Here is a 13,060-nt window from a genome sequence, read left to right on the forward strand (position 1 = left end):
TTAATCATTCAATGTGTACTCACAGTTATAGCATATTCCAACTGCGACGGTCTCGCTGTGTACCCACAGTTACAGCAACTTCTAACTACGATGTTTTCACTGTGCTCTCACAGTCCTTCTAACAGCTCTTATTTGCGAAATGGTCGTGTTTCCACAGTTATCAACAACTTTTATTTGCAATTACCCGAATCTGAATGTGGTATTAAGTCCACAAAATTGGAGTGATGGTGGAGGGAGTTCTGGGGAACTCCCAATTTTGGAGCACTAGTGGTTGGAGGTAGGACAATTGATTTGTGTATGGCATATTTGACAATTTATGCATACATGACTGAATTTACTTGATGAAACGATTGATCTGATTTATGTGCATATATCTTTCATGAACAATAGGAAAAACTTTGAAATTGATTCAGTTGATTGTCTATATTTGAGAATATTATTATTGCTTGACTAAAGTAGCAACACTATGTAACACCCTATTTTGGCCCGGGTCTAAAAGACCCGCATTACAGACAAGCCCGCATGGCCCAACTAATAAAAACTAAGATTGGCCTATATGGCCCAAATCCAAACAAAACAGTGGCTCAAATCGGACCCTAGCCCAAAGCTCGAGGAGCAGATGGAACCCTAGGGCAGTGCCACAAGCCAAGCTTCGTCCCCGAATCTTCGTGATCTTCACCTGCAAGGAAACCAACAACATATGGAAAGAAAAATCATGTATTTGCGAATCAAAGATATGACCAGATTTTTTCTTTCTTTGATTTACTATTTCGGCTATAAAAAAGCTATAAACACACTGTACCAAGGATCCCGATTTCGAAAATAGAAAAAGGCTTGTACTTTCCCAAAACAGAATAAATGATCAAAAAAGGTTGATACTTGTTTTTTCGTTGTTATATTTATTTTTTTGTATCTTTTTATTTTACATACGTATAAACAAAAATAATAAAAGAGAGGAAAACTACCTTTTTTTGGCTTCTGAAACGCCGTAAGGTATTTCGAGGATCGTCTCCGATGATAGACGACTAGAAACCAAAAAGTTTCTAGGGTTTTTCTAGTGTTTTTTATCGATTCTGGGGATTTTAAGCCCAAATTTGGGCCTAGAGGGGTCGGAAATATTAAAAAGGGAACTTTCCCTTTTTCGGCCACCGCAAACGGCAGCGCCGGTGCTAAAAATCGGTGGCCGGTGCGGTGGTCGGTGACTGGCCGATGACCGGCCGATGGTCGGGGGACTGAGGGGCTGAGAGAGTTTTTTTTTGAAAGATTTGGTTTTTTTTAAATGTTTTGAAATGTAATTTTTGTTTTACTTTTGGCTTAAATAGCCATTTGAAAACGGCGCCGTTTTGAGGGAAGGATCCGTGTGTCGACCCGACCCGGACCCAGGATCCGCGTGTTTCTCATGCGAAGGGGCAAATTGCATTTTTGACCCCTCCGCCTTTTAATGAATTTTCAATTAGGTTTTTTTTGTATTTTTTAAATTTGTTCTTTAATTTATTTTCCATTTCAATTTAATCCTACTGGAATGGCGCCGTTTTAGAGGAGAAGGGAAAATTTCCCTTCCAGCCCCTCTATGTAATTCGCGCGTTCAATTTAGTCTTTTGATTTTTACTATTTGCGGATTTTACCCATTTTTTTAAACTGCAATTCAATTTAGTTTTTTTTTCCATCATTATTTTTTTTATTATCAACTAATAATATTTTTTCCTTATATTACCTTTTAAAAAAAACCTATATATATGTATATTTTTTATGTATACATTTATTTTTTTTGCAACTATTATTTTTCTCATGTTTATATGTATACATGTTTATTTCATTAATTAACTTCGATAATGTAGATATTATTTAATTATATTAAACCTATATATTTTTATGTGTACATGTATACATTTTTTTATTTATTTCGATCATTTGCCTATTGATTTAGGTTTACATATTTTTATTATCTTGCCCATTTATTTGATATTTTGCATATCATTATTGTATTTATTTGATTATATATTTGCATTATTTTTATGCTATCGTAATATTTATTATTGCATTATATATTTAAAGTGGCATAACATTACATTTTTTTACTCAATTTTTTTTTTAAAATCAAACTTTTCAAAATAGAGATAATACTCGTATTTAGGATTTCTCAAGGAAATTGAGCCCTAACGTATTGGGTTCAGATTTTTTTTGAAAATCTAATGATCGAGGATTGCTCTTTAAACCAACTAAAATAAGAACTCATTATTGGGAATTCAACACGTTGTGTCCTAACGTATTGGATGTGATGCATTGATTTCTCGAAATGAAGATTTTTTTTTAAAATAATAAAGGAAATATTCTGAGTTTGCGATTTTAGAGGAATCGTGCCCTAACGTATTGAGTGTGATTTTTTAAATCTTGGATAAATGGATGTTCTTTTAAAGTAAAGGAAATATTCCAAGTTTGGGATTTTAGAGGAATCGTGCCCTAATGTATTGGGTGTGATTTCTTAAATCTTGGATAAGTGGATGTTCTTTTAAAGTTTTATTGCACTAGTATTTTGGCCCAATTCATTTTGGAGGAAATTAGAATGTTGTGCCCAACACATTGGGTGTGGTATTTTTGCTTCTCTAAATTGAGAAGGGTCTTAATACGCAACGTTTCAAGTTTTTTTTAAAAGATTATATTTTTAAAATTTTCGACCTTAAGACACTAATTAATCAACTAGGTACCAAATTTTGGGCGTTACAAGGGTGCTAATCCTTCCTCGTACGTAACTAACTCCCGAACCTGTTTTTTTCTAAAACTCGTAGATCAAAATCATTTTAGGTGATCCAATCACACCTCAATAAAAGATTGGTGGCGACTCCCATTTATTTTATTTTTTAAAGTCAACAACCTAAAGTTTTTGTTTTTTTTCAAAAAAATGGTTTCGACACACTAAATTACCATATTTGAAATTGACTGATAATTATAATTGATTGATTCTTGATAATGACGTATGGTGTTATTTAATGTTTAAAAGTATAACAATATGATTTGGTTTATTGTAAAGGGACTCACATTGAGCTTCCATAGCTCACTCCCCCCTAATTTCCATCTTACAGATAATCCTCAAGCTATGACGCAAACACGACACTTGGGAGGTCTCTGCTTTTGTTCCATCTTTATTTTCGTTAATGTTGTTATTTTTAATTACTTAGGATGTTGAATTATTTTCTGTTTTCTTTTATTATGAACTGTGGTTTGGGATTTAGTTTTAATTTAATTGTTAGATGCATTTCATTTAGTATATGTTATAAAATTTAGGTTATTATTTGTTAATATTTGATTAAATTGAATTGTTTTATTAAATAAAAAGACTTATATTTTAATTCCGCTGCTATTCCTAATAAGTTAAACTAGAATATTTTAAAATCACCTATATAAACTTGAGTTTTAAAAGGAAAATTGATTTTAATAAAGATCGAGCCACTTCGATGGTTAATGTCATCTTCGAAATTAGGGTCTACCGTCTAGGCCGGGTTGGGGAGGTTACAAATATATTAATATAAGATTATTTAAATAATTTTTAAATAATTATTTAGGTTATAGACAAAATAACCAAAACTGCCAAAGTGATCAAAAGATAGTGTGATAGGGCTCCGACAAGATTCCAGCCAATCAAGCTTCTAATGATCTACAAAATAAAGGAAAAACAACTACGTAAGCAACTTATGCTTAGTAAGATCATATAAGAAAAAAAATCGAACTTACTAAATACAAAATGACAAATCATTCAATCATGCTCATTAATTCATTTAGACATTATATTTCCTATTCATCACAGTCCACATAGTTAGTAAATAACATGAAAATATAACATCTATGAAATATAACATATATTATGAAATGAATTCCATACATTTATCCTTCATCACATGATAGATTCTCTTCCTTTTCATTTAATTTACACATATCCATCTTTCCATTTCATATGATCATTAGCAACAATAAGTTTTTATACGTGTCTTTCCATTAACATTTACTTACCCGTTGAACCACTTAGAATAACATCGGATACTCGGGAATGCTCACACAAAGTGTGCCTTTTCATGTAATCGTAACCTTTTCAATAATGCTCAAACGAACTATGAAATGAGCTTTGCTTACATGAGCTATAGGTCGGGATGTTAGCTACACAATGCTATTCGCACGAGCTGTGGAGAATCCGCAACAAATGCAAGACCTCAGCCATTAGTAGGACATCTAGGACCAGCACTCGAAACCATATAATGCGTAATGACATGTCATTTATATCCTAAGCATTCTCAAGGTTCAAACAGGACTATTATACCGTCAAGTATCCAAAACACTGTAATATTACCGAATTAAGTTATATCTAATATAACATTAACTAATGTTCAATCCAAACAATAGTTAATAAGTTATTAACTCATACGAACTTACCTCAATCACCACGGTTGTTACAACAAAGTCAAAAACTAATCCAAGACAATCGCTTTCCCCTGATTCAAGTCAGGTTGATTCTTTTCTTGATCTAAATAATAATTTCATTCAATTAAATAATCCAAATAGCTAAACATCATAAATTCTTGCTTATAACCCATTTAAATGTGAATTTACGAAATTACCCCTAACATTTTAACTTTTGTGAAGTTTAATTCCTAAACCCGAAACTTACAAATTCACCATTTTTAAGTAAAAAACATGCTAGCCAGTTTTCATTAGGTTTACAAATAGCCCAAGTTTCCACCATTTCACAACATTATCAATGAATTTTACTAATTTCTCAAATAAGTCCTTAAACACAAAATCATCAAAAATCACTTAACAATCAAGCTTAATAATCTATCAATTAAATTCAAAACACATTCCAACTCAATCATGGAAAGTCCCTAAACTTTTAACAGTTTTGCAAATTGACCCCTTGGTAAGCTAGATTAAGCTAAAACGAGTTTAAAAACATAAAAATCACTAAAAATGAGGTTCAGTTCAAACACATACCATGCATTAAAGAATTGAATTGGCAGAACCTAGCTCCTCCTATTTTTGATATGGTGTTTCAATTTTGGAAGAAACATAAAGGTTGAAGATTATGGTTTTATTTTTCTTTCTTTTGTTTTAAAGTTATCATTTTCTTAATTACCTAATCAACCTTTTCAAAACATTAAAATTACAACAAAACCAAATCCAAAAACATCTAGTAATTAAAAATATGGTATTATTGCTAACTAAATCCTTTAGTTTATGTTTTCATGATCATTTTCCCTTTTTCTAATAGAAACAAAATTTTGTACCTTTTACGATTTAACCCTTTTTTTTCTAAATTAAGCATTTAGTCATTAAAATTTCTTAACGAAAATTTAATACGACCTTAATATAACCCTATAGACACCAAATAAATAATAAAATACCGACTCACTTGTCGAATTCATGGTCCCGAAACCACTGTTTCCGACACCACTAAAAACAGGCTGTTACAAGAAAGTTTAGTTTAAAACTACTTGTTATTTAGATTAACTAGAGTTTTAGTATACTTGAGAGTTTTATTTAGATGCACTTAGCTAGCTTATATAAAGGCTTCTTTATTGTACACAAGTCAACAATTCATTCAACAACTTCTCTCTTTGAGTTTGTCCAAGTTGTGGATTTAGCTTAGAGCTCTAGACAAATGAAGGGAAAACATGGAATTTGACACAACTCGAAACACAAACAAATCCAAGTCAGATCTTAAAATAAAAAAAAGTAAATAAAATAAATAATTAAGATAAAAAATAACAATTAAATAAATTAAAGATTAGAAACAATGAAACAAGAACAAAACATAATACCAAAGAAATGAAACAAGATAGATGGAAAAGATGAAAAGTGACGTGTAGAAGTCCTAATGATCCTTAGAAACCAAATGGATCCACAACCCCATTCAAACGACTCTAATTTCCCCTCCAAGAAAGAAAAATTGGCAAGAAAAAATTTGAAGATGATTCCCACAATCTGAAAAGATTGTTAAAACTCTTCTAAAAGAAACACAAGAGAAATTTTTGAAAAGAAAAACTCAAAGAGAATTTTATTAACTCAAAGAGAGAAGTTGTTGAATTAATTATTGAATTGTGTATAATGAAGGGGTCTTTATATAGGCTAGTTAAGTACATCTAAATAAAACTGTCAAGTATACTGAAACTCTAGTTAATCTAAATAACAAGTAGTTTTAAATTAAACTTTCTTGTTGACAAACTCCTAAATAAATTTAAAATACTTAAAAATTATCAAAAATTTGGAATAAATATATAATAAAATAATAAAACTTAATAAATAAAATATTGGGTTCAAATATAATAAAAATTAAACCTAAAAATCGGACACAATATAATTTAAACTCGAATTAAAAGCCTGAAACTCATAATTTATGTAATAATCCTGTCCAAAAATTCTGCTCGCGCAGTCTTCACTAAAGCAGTAATAACTTGAACTTCCGAACTCAAAATCGAGTGGTTCAAGGTGTGTTTCAAAACTAAGAGCTAGATCTCTAAACATTATGAAGACGTATTAACCCAAAAATGTCTAGATCTCATTTAAAGGGTCGTCGCAAGTTGAATGATTTTCTAAATTTGAAAATTGATAGCTTCGGTGAATGAAATTTAATAAATTTCACCACATCCATACATGTATTAGTAGGTTCTGAATTTGATGAGAAGAGTGTGACTTTAGCTTGGGAACATCGCATCGCCATTTGAACTTAAGGTTGTAGTTCATTTAATTGGATTCTACTTGTGTTTGAATATGTATACAAAGACATAATTTGGAAATTGTATTATAAATTGAGCTTCGTTTCGGTACTTAGTTTAAAAATGATTATGTACTTAGTTTAAAAATGATTATGACGTGTATTTTTTAGTCAAAATGGGTTTGATATTGTTTTATAAGGTTATGAGATTTGTTGAATGGTAAGAAATTATTTGGATATATTTTAAAGAGTTTTTTAATTGATTTTTAATTCGCTTGTGCTTTTATTCGAGTCCTAAATAACTTTAAAGTACTTTCAAAGCCCTCAAATAGTTTTAAATTTAGTTTTATGGTATAAAAATGTTTGAAGTTCAAAATGTTTAATACCTTCGAGATTTTGTTACGTTTATGTTCCGGTAACACCTCCCACTCATACCATATACTGGGGTAGGTGCGGGATGTTACAAAAACTTTAAGTATTTAAGTTCAATTTTTACCTTATAAAAATTATGTGTGAACTAATTAATTGAGTTTAATTAGTTAGTTTGAGTTGAGTTGATTTATTCAATTTAGTTTTTATAATGATTGATTCTAATTGAAATTATTAGTATAGTTAATTAATTATAAAATTTTTAAAAAAATTATAATACCTTATTTTTAAAAAAAACTAGGGATAATATCACATTTGGTACTTGTACTTTTATAAAATGTCTAATGTGATACTTGTACTTTAAAAATATCTAATATGATACCTGAGCTATCAATGTGTGTTTTATTATTGTACTTGTTCTTTCATAAAAGGTCCAATATTTATTTTATTATGGTACCTTTGAAAATATCCAATGTTTATCAATATATGTTTTATTATGGTACCTGGTGTTAATATCGTTAGTAAATTGCTAAATCAATCAATGAAAATTCAATATCTAAATTTTTTTTTCCAAATCATCAAGTCCATAAAGATAATATAGCATTACGTGAAAAACTAAATAAAAGTTCAATTAAAAATATATATAGTTAATAAAAAATAAATAAAATTAAGCTTACATGAAAATATAATAAAAAATATTATTTAAAAATAAACTAAAAATAGAATTTGAAATGAAAGTTTTTGTTTGGAGAAGATGATCTAAATGGAGAAACGATGTGTTGCTTATATAAGTTATTTAATTTAATTTAATTAATTTTTTGTTTTATTTTATTTTATTTCATAATGTTATATGTCTACGTGGCAAATTTTTTGAGTAATAATAATTCCTATCATTTTTAACACTAAATTCCACATTCAACACTTTATAAAATATAGATAACAAATGTCACATTATAAAAAACTATAATCAGTGGAAACTAGAAAGGGTATGTTAAAGAAAAATCAAACCAATAAAGCAATATTCGGTCAAAAAAAGGAAAAGAAAAACCAACAAATTTCCCAAAGCTTAAAAAAAAAAAAACCAAGGAAGGTCAAGGTCAAAAAAATGAACAAATCTGGTGTGGCTGTAAAAAGCCAAGCTCATATGTTAACTGACAGCTAAGCTAAGCCAACCTTTTCACGTGCGCTAGACAACGGTTCCCCTCCTCCCTATATAAACTCCCTACTCGCAACAGAAACTCTCATCTTTTTTGCTCTTAGAAAACAAAAAAACTAATTTTCTCACTCACATATTAAATAAATCACCAAAACCGTCAGATTTCACCTCTCATCCATGTCGACTACATCGAGGAAAACCTCCGCCATCAACGGCGGTAATCAGCGGCAGCCCAGTCGACTTCAACGGCGTGCACCGGCTTCCTTACAGATTAGTCCAGTTTCTAGCTGGAACGTTGCGATCCCTCTCTTATCACCTCTAGTTCCTTCGCCTCCCTCGATCGATCGGAGGATAGCTGAGAAACGGGAAGATCCATCGCGTCAAGAGCAACTGCGACAAAGCCAGACTAAGGAGCCTGAAAAGCTTGATCCTAAAATGTGGAAGCATCCGGCGGCTCCGTTTTGTTATGAGCCGGCGTCGTTAGTTCCGCCGTTTGTGCCGGTTTAGATGTAAAAGAAAAAAAAAGTAGTTAGATCTAACGGGGTGCGTTGAGCTATTTCTGTTCAACGTACACGTCACTAATTTTCTGTGAAATTACAACAATGTCCATCAATATGTTCATAATTTATTAGTACTTCTAACAATAGAACTGATTTGGGATACAGATTTTACATTTCCCCTTAATTTCATCAATTTCTCTTCCTGTTAGGGGAGTGAGAATAAGAGAAACCAAAAGTTAACCAACGAAATTAACAAGGAATTCGTTTGAAGGAAAAAAAAAAAAACAGAGAATAAATATTGTCGTCGTTTGGGTGCCGATTTGATTTGGGTTTATTATTACGATCCGATCTGGTCATCTTGGGAAAAGAAAAGGCGCCACATATAACAATTAGTATATAGTTGTGTTTGTGGAATGCCGAATCAATCTGTTATTTGTATTATATTAATGTTGGATTGTTTATTCAATAAGGATATGGTTGTGAATTAAAAAAATATTTTCAAAACCTAAGCTTGATATATTTTGATTATTATTTCAATCAATTAAAGATATGCAAGTTTCTTAATTTTACTTGTGATTTAAAAATTTTCAAAACCAATTAAATATGATTTTAATTGAAATAGTAAAATTGTTTTTAATTATACGTGGGTTGTATATTTATTTTTAAATTCATTCAATGAGTGTTAATTTAATTTATAATAAAATTTGATTAATTTCAATAAATTAATTAAAGTAATTAAAATAATATTTTAAAAGTAATAAAATACAAAGTGAGAAGTGGCCATTAGTGAAAAATATAAACATATAAAATTAATTAATTAAATACCTACCATTTTCTTTTTTAAAAAAAAATAAAAAAAATTATTTATTAATAATCAAGCTAATAATGTCTAACAAAAGCCAAAAGAAAATAAATAAATAAATAAATAAATTATTCTTTTTTTAAGGAGGTTTCTAACTTATGAATGTTAACAACATTTATTTAATCTGATAGACATAATATTTTAAAACACTAGTAAGAAAATTCAGAATTGTGCAAGTATATTAAAATCAAATAATAATAAAAGTATCAAAAATCAATTAATAGTAAAAACTAAACATATCAAATAATAAAGAAAACCAAACCTTTTTTAGTGATTGAACAAAACCTATAAAATAATAGGTGATTTTTTTTTACTCAGTCTGGTTAATTGATGTTTAAACTTAGAAGATGTTAGATTTTGTTATGAAGATGGAGTAGGAAAGCTTTTCCTAATAATAGACTAATGATTGTGGAATTAATGCAACAAATTGTTGTTTGTCAAGATAAACTGGGGGATGCATTATGCTGTCAAAAAGTGGAGGAATTTATAAAATAGGTTGAAAAGTTATGGCAAAGAGAAGAGAAGAGAAGTAATGATATCAAAGATTTAGATTGAAGTGGTTAAGGTATGGGGATAAAAATATATTTATATTTTTCATTTGACTACAATTCATAAGAGGCAAGTGAATAAAGTACTGAGTATTAAAGGTGAGAGCTAGAATATTAATTTTAGGGGAGTCAAGTTAAAATTAGAAGTGTTATGTAACAATTGATTTAAACATATAAATAATCAATTCAAAAGAAGCAGTATTCTAACATGACAATCGATTTAAACATATAAAATTATATTAAAAAGAAGCAGCATTCCAACAATTAAGACGAAATAATTATCATTTGACTCAGTTAACCATTTTTTATTCCGTTTTCATAGGAATGCTCATTGCTTCACAAGCTATCATTTGACATAATTTTAAACAAAGTGACCAATGTTTTCTTCCTCCCCTTCACTTTGGCCGAAATTTATTATAACATTATCTAACTATTTTTGTTTCATTTTTACACTTCTAACAAATTAGAAACCGTCTCCTAATCATTTTCCATCAAAAAACATACACATTTCACTTAATTTTATAAGCTTCCAAGTTCCATCAATATCCTTTAATGACAACTTTTAATATACTTGATAAAACAAAAAACTATTGGTACGTATATGTAAAACAAGTTTCAAATATTCAAAATCTATGAAAAGTTTGAAGAAAAACATATCTTATACTTCAAATTTGGAGGAAAAACGATAAATTTTTTTTCTCCTTTTCTTGTTAAGCACCAATATGAAGAAGAAAGATGATAAAAGTCTCTTCATCTTTTCTTTTCTTTTCATATATATATTATTATATTACTTATAAAATATTACTATGTCAAGTAAACTATTAAATAAACATTAATTTATTATTATTTAACAAAAGTATCATTCAAAAGTCGTCATGGGTAATTTAGCTTATTCAAGAAGATTTTCTCATTATTTTTATAAAGAATAAATTTTTTAATATTATTTTTAATCCTATAAAAATATTGGAGGGGCTTACTTATATTTTTGGGAGGGCTATAATATACATACAAAAGAAAAATTGCAAAAATCTTAAACCTTAGGAGGCCTGCTTATGTTTTTGGGAGGGCCATAGTGTAATTTTACAAAGGACTAAATTGAAAAAATTAAACTTTGGGGGGGCCATGGCTCCCCTGGGCCTCAACATGGCTCTGCCACTGGAAAGAAAGATTATGGGCATGTATGAGGATTTCTATAAGAAGTTGTTTATAACTACTTAGTAAAGGGAGTGGGGTTGGATATTGGATGTGGTTCCAGAGTTAGTATCAGATGAGATGAATGGTATTTTTATTGTAGCAGTGAGCAATGAAAAGGGAGCAGTGTTTGAGCTGGGAGCAGAGAAGGCACCTGGGCCAGATGGGTTCAATAGTGTGTTTTAACAACACTATTGGGACATAATTGGTGATACACTTTTTAAAGTTGTAAAGGAATTCTTTGAAAAGGGTGAAATATTGACAAGGTTGAATGAAACTAGAGCTGTCTTGGTGCCTAAGGTAAAGAAGGTTGAAAAGAGTGCATATGGGAGTGATGGTAGATATGATCAATACATATGATAAGGTGGAGTTGAATTTTTAGGAGAAGTGTTAATTATGATGATGGGGTTTGTTGTCAAATGGGTAAGATGGGCATTGGAGTGTATTTCATCAATTTCCTACAAGATAATTGTTAATGAGAAATAGAAAATATACAATTTATCCTTCTAGAGTCTTAGGTAGGGTGTAACATTCCAAAATTTCAGTTTAACACGTGAAACTATTTCAGTAGTAAATATAGTGAAATATTGAAAAAATTAAAAAAAATTGTAAAATAAGAGAATTTTCATGAAGATAAAATGATTTTGGATGTGAGATTTGATGAAAATAATCTTAGAGGCAATAATGTAATGAAATGACTAAACCACAAATTTCAAAAAATTTGAGGACTAAAATGTAAATTCTGCCAAAAGGGGTAAAAATGTAATTTTCATTATCCATGGTTTTATAATAAATGTTACAAGTGAATTATGAGAACTGAGATTGATAATTTCCTATTATTATAAAGAAATTTTACAAATAGAAGAAAATATAGTGAATTTTGAATTATGAGATTGATAATTTCCTATTTTCATGAATAAAGTGAATTGTGAATTATGAATTATGAAATTTCTTTTGCTAACCCAAGGTCGAATTAGGACCAAATTGTAAATTTTAAAAATATTGATTGATCTGCCACAATGAATTGTGGCAAATTAGGTGTTTTTTTAATACTTAAAGAGCTCGTTTTCTAACAAATACGTAGTGTTTTCATTAGTTTTCCATTTTAGTACTTAGATAATAAAATGACCATATTTGAATGTTTTATGATCTTTCGGGCCAATCTTGGCCTAAAGGAAGACTAACACATTAACTAAGTGTGCAAGACATAGGAACAAGCCAATGAGTAAGTGGATTGCCTCTGATGTTGCAACACCAACTCCAAAACCTTCAATGAAGCATACTGCCTTCGATGTTACGACACGTAACTCAAACGAAAGGAGTAGACTGCCTTTAATGTTGCAAGGCCTAAGATAAGCTCTGGCAAGGAAAGGCTTGATATTTAAGAAGTCAAATAAGACTCACTTCCCTTTCTTGAGATCTAACCTAGTGTATAGTTCACATTCACTTCTTTAATCCTATGCCTTTTTTTATATGTTTTTAAGCAATGAGGACATTGCTTCTCTTTAGTAAGGGGGCCATGTTATAATTTCTTTGATATTTTAATTTTCCTATATTTTTTGAAAATTGATTCTTCCGTAGAGGTGTGTTTAAGTGAAAATTTGCTCAAAATAATTATGCTAACTCTGGTATGCATGAAATCTTTTTATTTTAAGCATTTCTATGTTGACTAAGTTATGATAAAAATGCAGATCTTTGTCACAACCCAAATTTGGCGGATCCAAGAGAAAGGCA

General features: G+C 29.8%; 1 protein-coding gene across 1 annotated transcript; it reads left to right on the forward strand.

Moving 5' to 3' along the window:
• Nucleotides 1–8,308: 8,308 nt before the first annotated feature.
• Nucleotides 8,309–8,866, forward strand: LOC107915825 (uncharacterized protein At4g14450, chloroplastic). The gene has a single exon (XM_016845026.2). It carries the CDS (start codon nt 8,403–8,405, stop codon nt 8,730–8,732), a length of 330 nt encoding a protein of 109 aa, XP_016700515.2. The 5' UTR covers nt 8,309–8,402; the 3' UTR covers nt 8,733–8,866.
• The last annotated feature ends 4,194 nt before the right edge of the window (nt 8,867–13,060 follow it).

The sequence above is a fragment of the Gossypium hirsutum genome, chromosome D10 (genome assembly GCF_007990345.1).
Source record: "Gossypium hirsutum isolate 1008001.06 chromosome D10, Gossypium_hirsutum_v2.1, whole genome shotgun sequence".
Taxonomy (NCBI): Eukaryota; Viridiplantae; Streptophyta; class Magnoliopsida; order Malvales; family Malvaceae; genus Gossypium; species Gossypium hirsutum.

What these genes read in the sequence shown, in the direction of transcription:
- LOC107915825 (XM_016845026.2), top strand. Translation starts at nt 8,403, where the DNA reads ATGTCGACTACATCGAGGAAAACCTCCGCCATCAACGGCGGTAATCAG.